General features: G+C 42.6%; 1 protein-coding gene across 1 annotated transcript in view; it reads right to left on the bottom strand.

The window, feature by feature from the left end:
* Nucleotides 1-22,286, bottom strand: part of LOC310873555 (teneurin-3) — a 244,046-nt gene that overhangs the window by 27,946 nt on the left and 193,814 nt on the right. The window contains exons 17-20 of the mRNA XM_083786011.1: nucleotides 21,754-21,897; nucleotides 5,786-6,035; nucleotides 2,138-2,158; nucleotides 157-389 (exon numbers count right to left, since the gene is read on the bottom strand). Of these exons, the coding sequence (XP_083642137.1) occupies nucleotides 157-389; nucleotides 2,138-2,158; nucleotides 5,786-6,035; nucleotides 21,754-21,897 (648 nt within the window). The remainder of the gene's footprint in view (nucleotides 1-156; nucleotides 390-2,137; nucleotides 2,159-5,785; nucleotides 6,036-21,753; nucleotides 21,898-22,286) is intronic.

The following is a 22,286-nucleotide window of genomic DNA, read 5'->3' as shown; positions in this document are numbered from 1 at the left end:
AAATGCGGCGCAAATCTTTGAATATATATATTCTTTCAAAGTGAATGTTTTTTTAACTCTAAATGGGTTAATCGACCGTTAATGAATGAATTAATTCAACACAACCCCATACATCTGAGTCCAGTGAGTGCATTGAGTCATGGGGGGGAGTTATACCTTTGGGTCCAGTGAGGGAGGCCTCGGTGGCCTTGCCTCCGTCCCCACAGTGGTTCTCGTCAAACGGGAGGCAGTGCTCCCCGGTCCCGGCCACCACCTCCGCGTTGGTCTGCAGGTCCTTGGTTCCGGTCAGGGACTTCGGTCGGTAGAGCCTCCGGGAATTGGTGTCGGACACGTACAACAGACCGGTCACTGGGTCAGTGGCCAGGTAGTAACGGTGTGCAGGGTTGTTACTGTGGTTATACAGGGAAAAAGAGTGGTTGTGTCTGTCAATGCAGATATTCACTGTGTTGTTTAAAAAAAAACACATCGACAGCCGCATGTGAAATTGTCAAAACGGATGATGAAATGTATAATGTAAAATGTGTGATGCAGGGAGGGAAGAAGAAGAAGAAGAAGAAGAAGAAGAAGAAGAAGAAGAAGAAGAAGAAGAAGAAGAAGAAGAAGAAGAAGAAGAAGAAGAAGAAGAAGAAGAAGAAGAAGAAGAAGAAGAAGAAGAAGAAGAAGAAGAAGAAGAAGAAGAAGAAGAAGAAGAAGAAGAAGAAGAAGAAGAAGAAGAAGAAGAAGAATTACAATGACAACCTCTCCACCGTTTGGTGGGAAATCTTGCCATGTCTGGTTAATTAATTTAGTTTGAATAAAATGGAGCTCAATTAAATTGTATCATACTGTTTTCCCCTTCATACAGAAAGGGAAATTATGACATTCAAATGGATAATAAACGTTTAGGGAGTTGAAATTTGAATTTCTATTTTTATCAATATGAAAACTGTATTAAGATTTAAGTATTCTCCATGGCAGAGAAACAGAGAAAGCTAGAAAGAGAGAAAGCGAGGAAGAGAGAAAAAGGGGGTCTGTATCTTACTGAGTGTGTAAGATACTACTAGATAAATATATACTATTTGATATTACATATCAGCTGGACACAAACGTTTGCCTTCAAATTGACTATGCACGTTCCGTTCAGCCAATTATAGTACAGGATCTTATTTTGTCCATGCACTCATCATACTCAGTAAAACAAGACATTTTGAATGTATTAAAGGTCCACTCAGTCATTCAGTACCGTCGGAAGGAAATTGCAAACAGAGCACATATGGCACGTGCAGCCCGACTGCCTGTGTAGGCCACTACAAGTCCATGATTGGAATCATCAGTCAGTCACAGTCGACTGACAGTCTCTCAGTTTAATCATCAATTGGTTGAAGTAGTAGGTTAGTTGATTCGGATTCAACTCGGAATGAGGGGTTGGGTGCAGCCCTACCAAAAGGATTCACATGGACATCCAGGTATTTTGCTTCTGTATTATAAAAGGTTAAAAGTAAAAAAAAGTAAAGGTTTCCACACAAAAGAGAACGTCTTGTTAGCTTTGTTGGTTGACTGAAGCCATGTGTGTCATACATTTCACACACGCAGACACACAGACAATGTCAGACTACATACCGCAGTATCGGAACGCAAAAACAAATTAATTAATATTATTATGTGAGGCATATCCTATGATAAATATATTTGTTATAATATAATATGAGATAACATTGTAGCTATAACGTTTGCTAAACATCAACTGAGCAAACCATTAACCGTCCTCAATGCAATGCATTACAGAACAGTTGCTTAGGGGACATTAATGTGATCCATTTAAAAAGAAAGAGTTTAATTTTAAGGCTATAGATTGAGCTTTGCGGGACACACTCAAATTTAACGATATACCTCGATCAATACTGGAAGGATTTGGAAGAGGATAAAGCAAGGCCGTTAAAGTGAACATGGTGATCACAGTCAAACATCTACAGTGTGTATAATACAATGAAACTGAATCATAAAACCCCAACAGCTTTTATGAGTCAAAGCAGATGGTTTAAATAACAAATAAAAAAAAATAGATAGAGATAAAATATATCAAATTCCTATTAAAAGATAGAGATTTTAATAGAGATGGAGACAGGGAGGATATGAAGACGTGCACAATGTACTGTACCTGTGTCTAAAGTCTTTATTTCTACGGGAAGGCAGGAAGGAAAGCAGTGAAAGAAGGAAAGGAAATTGAGGTGAAAAGTGTCAGATGTAAAGACAGGTTGACATTTTAAATTTCAGTCAATTTCAATTCAGCAAAAGCATAAAATGTCACGACTTTGTTCTTGAAGAAATCCAAAGGAAACACTAAAATCCAAGAAAAGCATTCTGAAAGAGCAGCACATCAGGGTTTTCTGGCATTTGTAGGCTTGTGAGTTAAAGGGATATTTCACTTTCAAAAAAGACTTTTGGTCATCTCATCATCTACTCAGTCTTAGATTTTTAGATATTAATTTTAGCTGCCCCGCCCCCTTCCTATACAAACCCATTATAACTTCAAACTCCACTTTAACCATGATAGATTCATCGAAAACATCCAACCTTTTTTCTGGTGACTGATAGTCTGATACTGTCCTTCTAATACGTGAGGGGGCCGTGCCTTTTCATTTACTGTTTTCATTTTTTTTTTTAATAATTTTCTTTTTTTTAGGGGTCCCGGAGTAGGTTCTTTTCAATCAAAAATAGCAGATCTACAAAACGATCTTATAGATGTGCCGTTTTAGTTGAAGAGCAAAAGGAGGTGATTGATTTAATTCTTTATTAGACAGAATGACAGAAATGGAAACAGCGTGATGTTTTCATTGTGTATTGATCTAATAAAATCTAATAAACATTTTCAATGTAGAGTGACAACAATGTCTCGAAATAGTTTAATTCAAAGACAAACAATTCAAATATTAGCATGTCATATTTGAAAATAACATGTTTTGGATAATTTAGTGACTAAAACTGAAAGCTTGTGTGATAGGAGTCAAGCATTTTCCTTTGTGAATTGGATTAGTTTCATATACATTTATTTGAAGAGTGCAATGTGCACTGCAGCTGTATGATAAGATAGGATCGGGAGTCGGGACCCTGTATCAGCAGATACAAATGAAATGACAGTACTTGGATATGGGGCAAAAAAAAGAAAATAAAACTTGACTGAACGTACCTATAGTTAATTATCATACATGATTAAAAAACACATTAGCTCTTAACTTATTAAATCATTTGAAACACAATACACATTGAGGAAAATATCCTCATTTTCAACGGTTCCAAGAAACAGCAACAATAATAATGCCTGGTCGATTAAGCCTGAAGCCCCCCGAGACTATACACTTCTCCCACCAGGACGTCTAATCCCACATGACCACTGTTGTTTTTACTTCATCTCAACCTCTCCTATTGGATTATTGATCCTGACACTTGTGCCACAAGCCACTGAGGTCAGTATCTAAATACAGACTTTACATTGGCAGCAACTCATGCGGAAGTTACATGGGGTTCTGGGAATACCATGTATTCTGGTTGTACAGAACAAGCATGCATTATACATATCTTCCCATGCAATTAAACCGCTTCAGCTCCTGCATACCTGGAACTACAATATGTATCCTGCGTGTGTAAGCAGAAATTCTGCAGCTGAAGATCTAGTGGATTTTGTGGAATTTGTTTTCAGAGTTTAAATTGAACCACTTTCGTATAAAAGCAGTAAGGTACCAATAGTTTCCCCCATGGCATGCATGTGTTTGTATTGGTAGATCAGTCTTCATCAAGAAAAAGTGTATTCATTTCTCGCTTGCGGATAATGACATTATATCCTAATAAAGGTAACGTTTCCTTTAATTTTGTTAAACTGATAAGCTGCCACCAGTGGGGACATGGGTGTACGTTTACGCACTCAGACAGGATTATTAAATGCCAAACATATGTCGTGTCATACATTACAAGATGCAGAACAAGCTCAGGTTCGAGATAACAATTCTACGGAGAAGATACCTAGACTGTTTCAAACTAAAACCTCACATTTACTGTGCATTAGGGCTTTAAGCAACTAGTCAACTAGTAAATCCACTAGTCGACCTTGTTGGTACTAGTTGACTAGTTGATAAGAACATAAGAAAATAAAAGACATTTTCTTCCTGTTTTTGTAGGCCTCAAGATCAGCTAGATTATAGTTATAGTCACCAATGTACAGAGTTTTTAAATGTACAACTATTATTATTATTACAATTATTTAAAAAAAATTACATAATAGGTAGGCCTAGTTAACCCATTCTGAACGGGCACCCATTTTGGTGTCTGCATCATGTTATGCTTTAGCTATTTAAAAATAGCAGATCTACAAGCTCATATCGCGCCACCGAGTGGCGCGATATGAGCTTGTAGGTCTGCTATTTTTGAAAAATCGAAGAGCGACTGACATTTTTAGAATCTGATCTCAGGTCAGAATGGGTTAATCAGACACAGTGTGTGTCCGGCGGAAACCTCGTATGAATCTGATCTCAGGTCAGAATGGGTTAAACAACTAGTAAACTAGACAACTAGTCAACTAGTAAAAATCAGAAGTGAAAGCCCTACTGTGCATCACTTTTCTGGGTTGTGCTTTGGCAAATCTAATGCTGACATGATAAGAAACAGATCTAAGGGGACATTTGGCTCACAACCCACAGCCGTATAATTTTATGAAGTAATTATTACTTCAATTCATTAGACAGAGCTACACACAAATTACACAGTATGATAACTCTCAGAGAAGGTGTTTTAAGCATGCAACTGTATATGCTCTAATTTCTAGCATCAAGATGCTTCTCATTTATATAGTTATGCATATTCACACCTGGGAGGTGCCTGGGAGCAGCCTGGGGCAGCTTCAATGGAGCAACTGATGTACGAGTGTCTTGTTCAAGGGCGCCTCACTGCTGAGGGAGGGGATGAGCATTACTCATTCCCTTTGTATGCCCAGGCTTTTCACAAAACAACCTCACTTAAACAACCTCAGTTCCCCACTAACTCACAATGATAACTCCCCGACCTGAAAACCACACAACCTCTCTCTCACACACACACAACCAGACAGCATCACTCACGTGACCTTGACAATGCTCAACTGCACCAACCGCCGAGGTCTTGTGGAACGGCCTAATTAACTATTTCCTCTTAGAGATTAGCCCGGTATAGTGTACGTCCGAGGGAAGACGACTGGCCAGCGTACATTTAATCAACGTCCGACATTTTGGAAAATGGCAATTGGCTGAACAAGACTCGTTGCAGAGAACGGCCAAGTTGGCATGAGGGCGTAAATCATCTCAATTACACTGTGAAGACGAGATGTCTTTCCTAATTATTGAGATGGATTGGGAAGTATGTATAAAATTGGCGCGGGCAGGGAAAGGATGGAAGTGACTGGAATTCGGAGCCTCGTTCTACTATAGTGTGGATGTCTCGGAAATGTCTGGATTCTATTTTTAATATGAAAATGTATAGTGTGTTCTTAGAATGTAATGTTTTAGCAAGTAGGTTGCCTAGTTTGTGCAGTAGTCTAGTATGTGCAATTGTGCATGATATATGGCACGTAAGATCCAAAATTAAGCTCCGTAGAATAGGATATAATTCATCTTATCCTATCTGTCTATGTCAGATTACACATTTTACATTATAATATACACACATTAAATTGAATATCTCCCACATGCACGCTTGAATTTAATTGACTTGACTTCTCTCTGCAGTGTGCTGCAGTTCAGCCATGGCAGTGAAAGAGAAAGGAAATCCACTCTAGTTGTACCTGAGCTCCATGACACTGGTGACATTGCCAGACGGGTAGATGCGGCGGATGTAGTTGAAGTCCCCGACGTACAGGCTGCCATCGACGCCCCACGCCAGGGCCACGGGCGCCAGCAGCTTGTTGCCCTGGGCCTGGCCGTTGCAGCTGGGGCAGGAGATGCTCCGACGCCGCCCATTCCCCATGACGGTGGAGATGACGGGCGGCTGGAGGGAGATGAACTGGTTCTCCCCGCTGCCTTTGTACAAGATGCCTGTGAAGCAAAGAGTGGTGAATGTATGTTATGCAATTCTACAAACAGGTCGTTTCGAGGAAGCAATCTGATTGGTTGAAACGGCTTCTAGCCGTGGGTTGAACCGGCACCGTTCACCACCTAATCAAAACAAAGAATTCAGCTGCTCTGTTCTCCCAGAGCGCTAGCAAACTCGGTGGCTAGGCTAGCTAGTTTCTTGGGACATGCTTGCGGAACTCGACTTCGTCTCGTTCCTGACCGCATCACTGTAGTGGCAATAATCACGTTAACCCACACCCTCTCGTGTAATATTGCTTAATTATAACCAACACAACTGTGTTGGTAGCAGTTCAACTACTGTACCATGGTACCTGTACCATGTTCTTCCTGTACCATGTCTCCCCCCTGCTCCGCTCCCTCCACTGGCTCCCGGTCGCTGCCCGCACAGAATACAAAACTCTGATGCTGGCATTCAAAGCAACCAAAGGTATGGCTCCCCCATATCTTACAAGTATGATTGAACCCTACAAACCCTCCCGCGCACTCAGATCAGCCAACGCAGGGAAGCTGGAAGTACCCTCACTAAAAACGCCGGGACAACGCTCCACACGTCCCAAACTCTTCTCCCTTCTGGCTCCAAAACTGTGGAATGCACTTCCCATTGCAGTCAGAACTGCAGCATCACTCCCAATCTTCCGCCGTAGCCTGAAAACCCACCTTTTCAGACTCCATCATGGCCCTTAGCACTTACCCTAAACCCTTAGATAGCATTTCTGTTGGATTATATAGCATTTGATACAGACTTATAGCATGTTATGTAGACAGCACTGTAATTGTATTGTATGTAGTCATAGCACGCCATAGTACACATATATAGCATAGTAGTAAAGATGTATAGTTTATATGTATAGTGTATGTATAGTTTCACTATATAAATATTCCACTGTTACTTTCTTAGCTTACGCATGTTTCATGATAAATGCTTTTTATGTGATGTATTCCCATGCTTTGTTCTTGCTTAAATGTAAGTCGCTCTGGATTAAGAGCGTCTGCTAAATGCCTAAATTGTAAATTGTAAATTGTAATAGAGGCATGTATAGTGGTGGTACTGCATGAAACTCAAAATGCAATTTATCTTACAGCTTTCTGTAATTAAGCCATGACAACCCCCTGCGAGTAGATGCATGGCGACCCATTGGTGTGGTTTGGGCTATTGAATTGAACCAGTTGAATCACTTGGGTCGCGACGTGCAACAGGACATACCACACCACTGGGACAAGCGCTGACAACGCCTCGTCCCGCCTCGACCCTTTGGTGTAGTTTGGGCTTTGGGTCAGCAGGACAAAATTCTGCATTAAAATTCTGCACTCAGACTTGATTAAGTAAAAGGACCATTTCACCACTTTTCAACTCAAACTTCATATAATTGGTCCTCACTAATGTTCATGATAAACTACCCAGTCTGTGTAGGAGCAGGAGGGCCGTATAGGCAGTTCCGATTCAGAAACCCGTCCACCAGTGATATCGTTCCCCATTGATGATATCACTGGTGGACCTGTTTTTTTAACTGAGTAGGAAAAAAATGTGCCATTGTATCATGATCATTGAGGTGAGGACCAATTATGGAGATAGGTTGAAAAGTGGTGAAGTGGTCCTTTAAGGATTGCAGCTTTAATTACATGTCAAATTGATCAGATGTAATGCAAATATAAATCTAAATGGCATGGGATATTTACCTCGCGATTAAGGAAATATGTATTCCTTTTCAAAAAGGCTGACAGCTGAACAGAAATGGGTCCTCACGTCTAAATAGAAGGATCACATCTACAGTTTGAAACGAGAGTAGCGCCACCACATTGCTTTGTCTTTTAACCCTTTTACTGCTGCCATTTATTGAGAAATTAGGACCTAATTCATGCCAGCATTCTTTTAATTTGAGCTCTTATTTTGAAAAGCCACATTTTGCCTCAACCGGAAGTGAGCTTATCCCTGCCAGCTTTACGTTGCCAAGACAACCTTTGTTTACATAATCGAATCAATGCCGGTACATATAGCACTGCACAACGTCGGCTCTGTGCCGTCAAAGAAACGCTGGTTTGACCAAAAATGCCATCTGGGACAAGGAATAGGAGATACAGGCGATTGAAAGAAACGGATAGAATGGATTCTTATGGCGACCGCGATCTAATCTGAACGATCCAGTGCAGTGCTAACAACATTGCTAGCTAACCGGCTAACGTGAGTAGCATTATGGCTCGATCGATCATATGCACTATAAAAGTATAATTGCCGAAGGGCTACGGCAATGGCAGCAAGGTGTATTATCAAATTGAGGCTTTGATTGCCGAAGGGCTTCGGCAATGGCAGGAAGACGGTTAAATTACAAATATATTGTACGGTCATGAAAACCGATTATATCTACTTCGACCTTTATTACGCATGAATAAAGCAAGGCTTAACGTAAATGTATTCCATCAGCGACTCTTAACCGTAGACACTGATGTGTGGTCTGGTTGTAATGGAGCCTCGATGCAGCAACCATCAATCCTAGCGCTGGACACTAATGCCTGATTTATACTTAGCTGTGCATCGTGTTGCAGACAGAAAATATTTCCGACGCGCAACACCGGTGCGTAACTAAATATAAATCAGGCTTAATACCTCCACAGCCTGTGTTTTTATGTCATCACTCCAGTGGACCTCTGAAAATCAACAACAAAACAGCGACATATGTTACGAAATGGAATGTGCCTTTAATCTTGTAAAGGAACACGCTTTCCCCTCGGTCACAGTGAAGGGGAGGGAAGATTAATGTGGTGCATTGTGGCCTCGCCAACCTCCGCAAGACATCCATACCTCCGCCGAGACACGGAATTCGGCGACTCGCGGCAGATTAATATTTAAAAGAGAGAGGACGATTTAAGAACATTTCTAGTATGGAAGAGCGTAGTGGAGTGTTTGGTGGAGAACGGGGTCGGACATGGCGGGACCCGTCGGACGACATAGGGGTGTCTGGGTAGGGGTGAACGGCATGCTGGGAGCACTTAACCACTTTCAACGTGGCATCATTATTTTGGGCATGTCATTACAGGCAGAACCAAAAACAACATAAATACAACCTCATAACATGACGCATTGTGACACGTGAGCTTGTAGATCAGCTGCTGCTCACTACATTTGTCGTATGACAATTTGACAAAGTACTGTATAGGGCTTAACCCATTTTGGGCGGGCACCCCTTTTGGTGTTTATAAACATCGTTATAATTTAGCTATTGAAAAATAGCTGATCTACAAGCTCATAGCGCGCCACCGAGTGTCGCTATGAGCTTGTAGGTCTGCTATTTTTGAAAAATCGTGAAAATATTTATTTCAGAAAACTGGAGGATTTAGAATATATTTTTTAATTTTGAGGTCAGGCCTGAATGGGTTAAGTGGTTAATTATTGTACTTTTGAATTCTTGCACTGTCTCAGTTCTAATAACTCAATCGATGAGGAAGCCATTGAAGATGGACACCATTAAGTGGCCTTAAAACCCTTCATGTACTGTAGGTCAGTGAAATTGCGCGGCGTGCCACCATGTTACAGTGTCCCCTCACTGAGTTCTTCCCTTACAATTGCATTAATCTACTGAAGGGCGAATTCAAATGGAGACATGGTCTGGTGAGACTCTCTCTTGACAGGACACTCCCTGGAGCGGTCGGCTCCCTTTGTACGCACGAGTGTTGTAAATGCATCGCTAACAAAGACAGATTGGTACCGGGCAAAGCGGGCTTTGTTCATGACGACACCAGGCGTGCGACCTTGGGTACTCGGGAGTGAACCGCGATATGTGCGTTCGCAGTAACCGACAGCAACACGCCGTGAACGTCACCATCGTTGATGTGAAACTGCTGACTACGCGCCCACTACGGTGTAGAAACATCACCGACAGCAAACAGCCTGTGGGTAATATCTCCGTTGATCTTATCAACATAGACATCCAGGTGTCTAAATACTGGACGCCTAACACTCTTGCTGCGGCAAAAATCTGCAATCTAACAGTTTGACTGTATGTGCACTTGAGCTAAAAAAATACATATCTGATACTGAGGTAATTCTGGCAGTCTGCCACGTTCCCCTCCATTTACACTTCAATCAGAGTTTACAATGCAGACAAGTCTTCCCATAGGCTATTAGACAGACTAATGTAATGCATTAAATACAACAATCAATCATAAACCTCACCCTCCCTGAGAACAACATCCACATGTGGCCAATATTATTTGTATAGAAGTATACAATCTAATGATTTGGTTTTAGACATCTACAGCATCTGATGCCCTTAGCCAGAGAGACTGAACACAAGGATAGGGCTGTTGGGGATATGTTTTATTATCCCTGCTTCTGGTCGGACTGACTTAAATTAAATACATGCATTTAATTTGCTTTTGTTAAAGGGGCATGAAATCCCAGGTTGATGTCGTGGTTTGTTTTTCAGTTCAGGTTAAAAGCGACAGCAGATTAAAAACATGGCAGACAAGTAAGCAACACAGCACAGATGCATGTTTTTACCCCGCTGTAGTTTATAACCTGAAGTGGGAAACAACAATATCACCATCTACATATTTATTGCACAATTTAATTCAAATGTATCTTAACCACATTAACCGTGGTGATGTTCACGCCAAGCGTGTACATTTCAACTCTGGAGTGTTAATCACACTCAGAGGAGCACTTCTTGTTCGGGAGTTTCTTCCGTACTCAAGTCACCACGCAAGGTAACAAATTACTTACAAAACATTCCTAATTTCGAGTCATGTAATGGAGAATTTGCTTCTAAAGGGGCCGAGCGGCAGTCTACCGGTGCCAGACAGCACCATCGTCGCCTGACAAACTGTCACGTTGCCCTGAGCAATGTCATGACACCCTGCTGATGCTTACATAGAGCAGACTGGCAGGGGAGAAGGATGAGCGTTTTAATTGCACCCGCTACCTGTTCCCCTCTTTCCCTTGTCGCCATGTAACATGTCTGCCGTGACAGTGAATCGACTGCATTTATTTAGCACCGTTCTAGTCATCTGGAGTCTAGACCATTCAAAGTGCATGCTTTACAATGTCTGCCTCACATTCATGCGCACACGCGCGCGCGCACACACACACACACACACACACACACACACACACACACACACACACACACACACACACACACACACACACACACACACACACACACACACACACACACACAGTGTAGAGTGGAGTCAGGAGGAGCCAGGATTGAACCATGAAGGATTGAACTCTTGTCAGCTTGTGTTTGAAAAGACACCATTTGAGAAATGCGTGACCATTCGTGTAATACTGTATATTAAGTTGCTGAACTCTGGGGCAATGGACAAATAAGAATAGCCCCTGTAACTGTTACCCCATGGATGGTGAGGCAAGTTCCGTGATTGAGGAGCGGCTAGATCCTCTTTAATGAATAGAGCGAGGGAGAGGGAGGGAACACAACTAAAGCACAGACAGCAGTCATTTGCCTTTATCTGTTCCGACATACTCTGGAGGAGAGCGAGATGGAGAGAGCCACTGCCAGGGAGGATGAGAGTGGAAGATGCTTTATTGGCACACATCACAAGTCAAGCTCTCAGACGGACAAGAAAGCCAGAAAATGAAACCTAAGTCATGGGAGGAGAATGATAGCGACCATCTGGACTTAGCCCGTCACTGCTCCGCCTGCAAGTGGACCACTGTGGCCTTTCTTGTTGCAGGCAAAGACATTGTCACATTAGTCATGGGTTTGTTTGCGGTATTAACCCATTTTGCGCGGGAACGCCCTTTGGGTGTTTTAAGCGTTACGTTATACTTTAGCTATTGAAAAATAGCAGATCTACAAGCTCATAGCGCGCCACCGAGTAGCGCGCTACGAGCTTGTAGGTCTGCTAACTTTTTTGAGTTTTTAACTCAAATCTTTGCTTCTTGGAGGGTCCCTGGAACAACATATTTTCAGACGGGGGTCTCGGAGGCCAATTACAGATCATTTTTGGGGTCCTTGACATGAAATATTGAGTGATATAGGCCTAGAAACATAGGTATTTCAGAAAACTGTCAGGATTTAGAAGAACTTTTTTTCAGGACTAAATGGGTTAAGGAATCGATGGTGGGGAGCAGCAGCAGCAGCAGCAAAGGCAAACAGTAATATTTGGATTCATGTTGGTGGCGTCGAGCATTATTGAACAACGTCGGCCCGTCCACAACCCCCATGTGGACCATGAATCTCAAATGTAATAAAATGGCTTAACTTCAAACTGAATAATTCAGTTGGTATTGAGAAAATGCATAATCAAAGCCTCTGTGATTATCGTTTTATTGGTAGACACAGAGGCAGACAGTGACTGTGTGAGAGGATCGTTGGTACTTTGATGTGAGCAGGCATTACTGAAATACGAAAACAAACAATCTGTACTACAAAGCTCACTGTCTTTGGTCTGAGCTAGTAGATTGGGTTAGGATGTCCTTTTAACAAACCGATGATGAGAGCAGAGATGAGGCAGAAAACATTAGCTCGGTGATATTACTTTGGTACCTTTTATATTTGGAGTTTACATCTGCTTTGGGAAAGAGATTCCATTACCAGAACAGGAGAAAAAAAACATTTCTCAGGGCCTGTTGTTTCACTATTTACAGCATCGTAAATGTATAAGTACGACATTGCATGTGACGACGTGCAACCGCAGACATCAAATCATTAAGATAAACCTCAATTGCTCAACACAGCTCAATCCCAAATAAAGGACACCGAGTCTCATTAGCATATCACACATTCCCAGAGACGGCGCACATCGGCGTCTATCCGTTGATCACAAATGCGGTCTCATCTCTGCGGCGGCTCTACCCCCCGTCGCCACGCATATGCCTCAGCGAAAGGCTTTGGTGATGTGGGCGTCGTACCTTAACACATTCTGACCGGGCACCCATTTTGGTGTCAGCATCATGTTATGCTTTAGCTATTTAAAAATAGCAGATCTACAAGCTCATATCGCGCCACCGAGTGGCACGATACGAGCTTGTAGGTCTGCTATTTTTGAAAAATCGAAGAGCGACTGACATTTTTAGAATCTGATCTCAGGTCAGAATGGGTTCATCAGACCAGTGTGTGTCCGGCGGAAACCTCGTATGAATCTGATCTCAGGTCAGAATGGGTTAAGACAGGTGGGATGAAACGAGATGCAACCGGAGGCATTCGGGCTCCAAAAGCATTTCAATGTTCTTCTGTGAAACAAACACGCACGAGAAGAGCTGCTTGACAGATTGTGTTCAGCTGTTATTTTCCTGTTATTTTCCGTTTCTAACTAAGAGCTAACTAAGCTATAGCAGAGTTTGGTGTAAACATTAATACCAAGGATGCAGAGTTATACCTTTTTTCCTCTTATTTTTTTTGTTTTCTTCTTCTTCAAAGTGATTGCTTGCTGTGTTGTTTTTTTTAGTTTTCCACAATCTTATGTGACAGAAAGCAGTTCGGGGGGGTGGGGGGGGCTAACACTCTATCCTTTATAGCTCTATGGTCCACAGTGGCGCCGAAAAATCCATATTTCTGTAAAATGGAACAATTGGGATGTTCTCACATGCAATCTGGAAGCAAATGTTAACAGTTAAAATAACCCGTCTTGATCACATGACTATGGAGAGCATACACATTTGCGTGATTTAGTCAGTCAGGCAGTTATAGTGCCACCATGAGGCTGAGTTGAACATTTTCAAGTGGCATTTCTTCCTCGGCCTAGTGGGAATGTGTGTGCAAAATGTCACGGAAATGTTCATGTGTTCATGATTTGCAGCATTTTGTTTGAAACAGAGCACTCCTGCGAACTTTGGAAGCCAATCTTGGCCAGAGACTGTGTATTTGCGTGATGTTTGGACAAAATCTGTAGGTGTACTGTCAAAACATTTGTTTTGCACAAAGCGGTCTCCTGGTGGCGCTATAACAGGCCAATGTGAAAACTTTGGGGCAGAGGTTCAGTTGTGGCATTCAGGCAGTGTGTGTGCAGAGTATGGCTGCGATCAAGCCAGAGATTAGCTGGTCATGGACGGACGGACGGACAGACGGACGGAGTGCAAAACATACTCTCTCCCCAGGCTTTCGGCATGGTGGAGACAATAACATCAATGGATGGATGCTGTCTGTTTTAAAAAATGTACACTGCAGCCCGTGGAAACTGACTGTTTGGAGATGTGGTAGCTTGTGACTATAGAGAATCACCATCACTGTCCGACGCCCGGGGACCGGCAGGCAAATATCAGGCCAGGGGACAGTAAATGAGAAATGCCCTTTCATGCCTTATAGCAGCTGCCATCGGGTTGCCCCTGGAGTATAAGGCACTTAACCTCCACCTCCCTCCAGTGGAACAGCTTTGTGGCCCACGGCACAACACTGTGTTTGCACTGGGCAGCTCCCAGGTGTGGACGTGCAGAACGGAATGCACGTGAAGCCGCTTTAAAACTGCATAATTACTCAGCACACCCCCCTTGATAAATCAAGGCACGAAGTGGAACATGCTTAATTATATTAGCTGATCTAATTAGATATAAACAAAAATATTGTAGGATTAAATTGAAGAGGTCTGAACAAAGGGAGATGAAATGATGCACTGATGGGAACTCTGGAGAGACGCCAACCCTGCTGCAGGAAGTGGGACAAGTTCTCTCTCCTTGTTCTCCAAGGACAACTTCTAACCATAAATGACTTACTTACCAAGAATAACTACAGCACTGTCTTTAAATTACAATAAAACACAGTAAGATTGCTCTGTGGAACAAAATTATTTTCTTTTCGGCATGCATTGCTACATGTTGAGAATGACGAAAAGGGCCAATCAATGAGGAAATATAATCTCAGAATGATAATAATCAGTGGTAAAACGTTTGTGTTTTAGTTTTTTTGTTTTACCAATGTCAAATGATTGATGTTCTATTTCATACTTTCATAAATTTAGAAGAATAGTGATTATTTACAAGCTCATGCTGTAAATAATTTCAGACCAGAAAATGTATTTCTGTCAAAGGATGTTTAAAGATGACATTCCATTATTCATGTCAGTCCAGAATGGGACATGCATTTCTGATTGGAATTACTGTGTGTCCCAACTTTTCGGATTCTCAGAGAGCTCGAGATTGTCACTACCATCTGCAGTTACGTTCTAATTCTTTGCTAAAAAGCTCCAGCTATTGTTGTCTCCACCAGGCTGAAGGCATGGGGAGAGAGTATGTTTTGCGCTCCGTCAGTATGTCTGTCCGTCCATCTGTGTACAGCTAATCTCCGGCACCGCTAACCCGGTCGATGCCAAATTTTGCGCACACACTCCCTGGATGCCAACGATGAACCTCTGCCCCCAATTTTCCAGAGCGGCCTGTTATAGCGTCACCAGGAGGCCGACATTTGAAAAACATATTTTTTGATATTACTCCTCCCAATTCTGTCCAAAATCCCACTAATCGTTACACATATATAGTCATGTGTTCAAGACAGATGTGTCTGATATTTCATATCCAATCCGAAATGGCTAACATTGGCGTTCAAAGTTTGCAGGATTGGCCCGTTTTTAACAAAAACCCTCAAATCATGAACGCAGCGTGCAATTTACGTGAAATCTTTCACAGACTTTCCTACTAGGCTGACGAATATATCCCACCCTTTTCACATTGGCCTGTTATAGCGCCACCAACAGGTGGCCTGTTATAGTGCCACCAACAGGTGGCCTGTTATAGCGCCACCAACAGGTGGACTTTTGCTAAACACATTTTTGGCGCAATTTTAGGCATTTTGCGCAAAAATGTTTTTCAAAATCCAATCCAATCCAATTGCCATTCAAAGAAATGGCACCGTTTTCACATTGGCCTATTATAGCGCCACCAGGAGGCCACAACCTGACCTGCCCTGGTGGGACCTTTGTCCCGAGGGGCACTTTATCTAGTTATAAGTATGTATTTGTGGCTTCAGACCATGTTACTTCATTATCCTGATTCCACTGAGCTGGATTTAACACAACAATATCTCTAGTAAGTAGCACACTTCTTCACCAATTAGAGTAGCGCCTGGGAATCAGAGGGTCCCTGGTTCGATCCTCGACTCCTTCAGGCTTCGTGTCACCTGGTTAAGTGTCCCTGATCAAGACACTTAACCTCCAACTGTTCCCCAGTGTCTGGCTCACTCGGAGCGAGTCACTGCTGGGTCAATGCAGGCAAGTAATTACCCCTTGGGGAGTGCTTAAAAATACCCTTAATTCTCCTTTGCCGTACACAGAATAAGCGTCCGTCTGATGACATCACAAGGACAAATTATAATGTAACAAATCACTGTTTTTAGGAAGAGCAGCACCTTTGAAGCGTAGCAGCCACATAACTTAGCGCATAACATTTTGCCTTTCAAACAATTATTGACTTGGGTCAATGATCTTTATTGTATGTTGGAACATGTCATCCAGACAGGTACGTCATGTGTGTAGCCAGGTAATCAGATTCAGAGATTTCTTTCTACTAGTACGTGTGGGGAAATCAAAATTCATTGATTTTGGCTTGGACGGCGGATAAAATCAGAGGCAACAAACCTATACTGTCCACGTCCCACTGCTTTAAGAATCAATCCTGGGCGCTCGGATGACTTACTTTTTTATTTAATCCTCTTTACCCCGCTGAGGGGCACAGGGCATTTCACCAGCGCTCCCGATATCTCCATCTCACTCTCTCTTCTTTAGGTCTTGGAGTGTGGAGCGTCTCCAGTTGTTTCTCTGCCTATAACCCATGTCCTCTATCCCTGTGGAGTGCAGTGCAGGGCCATGTCTTGTGATGTCATTTGTGTCCTTCCAGTGTGTCCTATCATCCAGTTCCACTTTCTCCTTTTGATGGTTAGGACCTGTAGTATACCTACAGTGTAGGTAATGGTATACTGTCCTGGTTTGTGATCTGCTCGGGTGGCGCAGTGGTTAAGTTAAGTGGTTAAGCAGGTTAACTGTGGGTTAACTGTGGAGGTTGTGGGTTTGAATCCACAGTGGTGCATCCGGGCTTTGTCAAGCGTTTATATGCCCGTGTTCGTGGGAGGGAAGTGGAATGACTAAATTAAAAACGAAAATCGTGTGAAGTGAGGGGCACTCTTATCATCGTACATCCTCATGACTTAACATGTCGATTTGCTCGTCCACATACAGTATGACATTCATTGTCAATGGGAGTTTGTGTAGGACAAAAATACAGATTCTCTGATGAAGACCGCATAGGTCGAAGCATTAGTGGTTTTTGTATGCTAGCACCTAATAAAAGCCTTAACCCATTCTGACCGGGCACCCATTTTGGTGTCAGCATCATGTTATGCTTTAGCTATTTAAAAATAGCAGATCTACAAGCTCATATCGCGCCACCGAGTGGCGCGATACGAGCTTGTAGGTCTGCTATTTTTGAAAAATCGAAGAGCGACTGACATTTTTTTAATCTGATCTCAGGTCAAAATGGGTTCATCAGACCAGTGTGTGTCCGGCGGAAACCTGGTATGAATCTGATCTCAGGTCAGAATGGGTTAAAATGTCCGTGCTGCTCCAGTGTCCTCTCCTTCTTCTGAAACATATGTCCTTGTTCCTGTGATGCACCGGGCCGGCCGCTCCAGGCTTGAGGCCCGTTGGTAGACTCCCTTTGGAATTTAATGTTTGTGTAAGACAAAAATCTACACTAATATAGCTGAATATAGGAGGGGCTAGAGCCCCTCACAAAAAGAAACTAAACACTGTCCCAATGTGAAGGAATGCCCTAAAGTCTTTTCATTTGCTCTGCGACGTTATCATTATTGTTTCTGAATGGTTTCCTTCGACCCAGTTTTATCCCATTCATTGATCTCAAACTCTCAATCTCATGATGTCACCAGGCGTATCAGTACTAGGCGGAGTATCTCTGATCGGAGACAACCAGACATGTGGCTTTTAAACAACATAAAACATACACGTATATCAGGGCGCCCGCTGGACAAGTGGTCCAGGCACATGCCACATAATAGGCTTTTTTAGGCTTTTTTTGCTGCGTGTCTCTCCCCTTCTCTGTCTTCCTCTTTCCTGTCTATCTTCACTTTACACTATCAATAAAGGCAGAAAAGCAAAAAAAAAAAAAAAGACACTATCATCCCTACGTGATGCTTCTGAGCTGAGGACGACGTAAACAATGAAACCCTATATTATACGTAGGGTATGCAAGGGTCTATACTTCTACAGAAAGTAATACCAGCACTAACTTTTTAAGTTTTTATCCATTTAGGATTCTTTGTTTATTAAAGGAATAAACAGCAGCATAGACTATTCTAGTCTATAGAGTATAGACTATCCCTACCAGAACTGTGCACCCGATATTCTTATACTGTGGGCTGCTCGGCGGAGTGCCTGATTCTCCTCTCTTCAAGTCACCTATACTTCTACACCAAAGGCTCCATTTTCGTCACCGCTAAACCCCTTATCCCTAAACTGTTTTTTTTACTATTTTGCTAAACATTTTAAACGGCCAGTCTACAAGCTCACAACGTGTCAATGTAGATTGGCTAGTTGAACTATTAAAAAAAATAATATATATATATATATATAGTAAAAAAAGGCAAAGAAGTTTAGGAATAAGGACTTTAGCGGTGACGAAAATGGAGCCCCAAATGTCTTTGCTGAAAATAGCTGATGTCAAACCTCACAACATATGCGTCGTGAGCTTGTATATTGGCTATTTTCACAGAGCGTTTGCCCCAGAATAGGGACGGGTTGTAAATGTTAGTTTCTTCACAGATAAACCTACATGGAGATATCCATGCTGCACTGACCCACATGCTGGAACCATCTGTCTAGTGTCTACCCTGTAAACCCCAAGAGGTCACTATCACTAGTTCTACATTCAACAGCGTATTTCCACATGAACTCTCACATATCCCTCTCAACTGCCAGCGGAATCTGAGAGCTTTGATGCATCTCTGTATATTGTCCCTCTCAATGTATACCGTGTGTGTAATGTGTATGTATGCATGTTTGTGTGTATGTCATATAATAGTACACAATATCTCCACACCAACGTCATCAAGACAAATTCATTTCATTTTAATGTGATTATAATACTGACATCCTATACGTAGATAGAACTACTGTACCAAGGTAACCCTTTTCTGTAAAAATAACACCTGTGTGAAGTGAGGGGCGCTCTTATCATCATACGTCATCATACAGTACATCATCTGGCCAATCACAATTTGCGTCCTCACTTTTGTCTTCAATGTTCGCGTTTACACACTTTTGTCTTCAATGTTTATGGTTACACACTTTTATCTTCTATGTTTGTGTTTACACAGACCCTCAAAAGCTGGACATAGGAGGGACTAGCGCCCCTCAAGAATACTATGACAAATACGCCTAGATGTAGTGTATATAGTAGGAGGATTTGTTCGGTATTTCACAAAAATATTGGAAGTGGAACTGTAGTGTTAATCACTTTAACCATGGGGACACCTATTTGGGGCATGTCATTATTTACTCTAAGGGAAGGTTTTCAAAAAATACCGAAAATAACCGATCATCAATCTACAACACACTCACAGCCCATGGCAACGCAATGTAGGGCTTAAGAAGCTTAAGTGGCTTAAGTGGTTAATCATTTGGCTTAATGTTACACAAAAGCATTGTGTGAACAAATAAATTACAGAGAGAGAGAGAGAGAATGATGTGTGACTTCCATAAAGGAAAGGAGGAATTTATGATACAAAAACTAAACAAAACAAACACAGAAAAAGCACTTGACACTGACTAAGAGATGGGAAAGCAAGAACCCAGGCACCATTTCCAAACTGATGCTATTAGAGTGAATTAATGAAACATTAAAATGAGCACAGCACAGAGCGGCGGTGGGCCGCGACCTCGGGCAAGGACACAGATCCTGTGTGACAACTGCAACAAATCAATCAATCATCTGTGCCAAAGACCGCGGGACAGACTGGGTTTAGTGTCACTTACAGCCAGCAGGGAAATGAGAAGACCAATTCACTAACAATACAACACGCTGGAATAACAATAATAGGCTAGCATAATGATACTCCAATAACAAACCGTAGCATCGTACACACGGGGCGGAGGACGCATTTGTCATCATCGCATGTGGTTTCCAACCTTTATTCCTTAGCCCATTCTGACCTGAGATCAGATTCATACGAGGTTTCCGCTGGACACACACTGGTCTGATTAACCCATTCTGACCTGAGATCAGATTCTAAAAATGTCAGTCGTTCTTCGATTTTTTTCAAAAATAGCAGACCTACAAGCTCGTATCGCGCCACTCGGTGGCGCGATATGAGCTTGTAGATCTGCTATTTTTCAATAGCTAAAGCATAACATGATGCCAACACCAAAATGGGTGCCCGGTCAGAATGGGTTAGAGCTTTAATAGCTTTAATAAAGCAAACTTTGATTATTTGGGATTTTTCTGGCCTTTCAATATTACATTTTATTGTTTGCTAATTTCTCAAAGCATATCAAGTATACTGTACCAGTAAGCCAGCAGCATTGGTGGTGAAATAATAACTTTATGCCTCCTACAAATTCAATAATAAATTATAATGAAATGTAAAAAAAAAGAAAAAAAAGGAAAAAAAATAAACTTCTTATTCCTTTTCATACTTCTTTGCCGTAGCAACTGGGAGCCACGGGAGGGCCTATAAGAGCCACATGTGGCTCTAGAGCAGCAGGTTGCCTACCCCTGGTATAGTGAAATGGTCGAATAGTGTAAATAGCTATCTAACCGAAAATAGCCCACCTTCAAGCTCACTACAACGCGTCTGCTATTCTCCCATTTTCATTTGTATTGAAAAGTTTTGAAAAATGAATAAATAGCCCAACAAGCCCAAAATACCCTGATGTCACTTCCTGCACAAGCCTTTGCCTGACCTGCACTGCATTCATTACAGCGCTGTATCGTTCCAAGTCCTGTCTGTATTTATAGACTAACTAGGTCTTCTAGTCTGTCAGTCTGTTACACTGTCTCCTTGAGCTGCACATGAGATCCTGTTGTCCCTGCGTCAGTGTGTAACGTGTGCCAGTGTGTGTAACGCAATACCGTCGTGTGTGTCACCAGCCCTGAGGGTGTTGGCAAACTGGGCATGGCGTGTTTTACTCTACAAGCTAAGCGAGTGTGATTGATGCGCGGAGCCATTCACCAGGTCAACTATGTTAATGAAAGGGTTGAACATGTCACAGCTCTCCCGATCCGCATGGAACAAGGAGGCCGGTTTCTCTTCCTGAAACAGCTGAGCAGGGTGAAAGCGTTGTGAACACCACTCTGCTGGCTTCTTTCACTCTTGATTTATTCCGTCATTAAGGTGAATGATTGGCCTTTCACAGCTCTCCTCCATTATCTGCAGCAGAGATGACGAACCATATTTCATTTTGATTTGAGTATTTATTGCATCGATCGCAGGGTAAAGACCACCTGTTCACAACTCTAAAAAAAGGACCACCTGCCTTATGCACGTGCACGCAAACACACTTCAACATGTGCGCACACAAACGCAGACAGTTCCTGCTGGTGCTCGCATGCGTGTCAGTTAACACAATCTGCGATGAAACGAAATATCTCGTGCATAGCTATTGTACCCCACTCCTGGTTGCCCAGGATCTCTTCTTCTACTTTGGTATTTCGCGCATTTGACTGGCACTGGCCTCACGATCCCGCCTAGTGTAACGGGAGGGAACGTGTTAAGTGTCTTACCGTTCTGGACGTCCAGTATGTGGTGTTTGTCCAGCATCCATCCACCCATGTAGGAGGCGTCCAACTCGTAGCCCTGCAACACAGCCGTCCTCTTCTCCCACAGCACCACGTCCAGACATGACTCATACTCGTAACCCACGGACACTGAAACAAAACAACGACGACATAGCAATTAGCTGTCCTGTCCTTTAGAACAGTGGTTCCCAAAAGTGGGGTCCGGGGACCCCCAGGGGTCCTTGAAGGAGTTCCAGGGGGTCCCCAGCTAAATGATAGTTTGGAACCAAATGGACCCTTATGGGACTGAGAGTGTACCCGTTCCATTTGTACAAAAACAATTGGGGTCCCAGAGATAGAAATGTCTAAGTTCTCAAAGGGCCCAAAAATTAAGGCCCGGTCCAGCACTGCCCTAACTGGGTCGGCCCGAAGCTTGGCCCGACCCTACAAATGACCTTTATGTTAGGCCCGAAGCCAGAAAAAGAACGCCACTTTAATGGCCAGCGCAGCGGCACGCACCGTGGTTCAGTGTGTGTCTG

The sequence above is a fragment of the Protomyctophum parallelum genome (assembly GCF_964188405.1).
Source record: "Protomyctophum parallelum genome assembly, chromosome: 16".
NCBI classification, from domain to species: Eukaryota; Metazoa; Chordata; class Actinopteri; order Myctophiformes; family Myctophidae; genus Protomyctophum; species Protomyctophum parallelum.
Note: the sequence above shows the minus strand (reverse complement) of the source record. Positions and strands in the feature narration are given on the sequence as shown.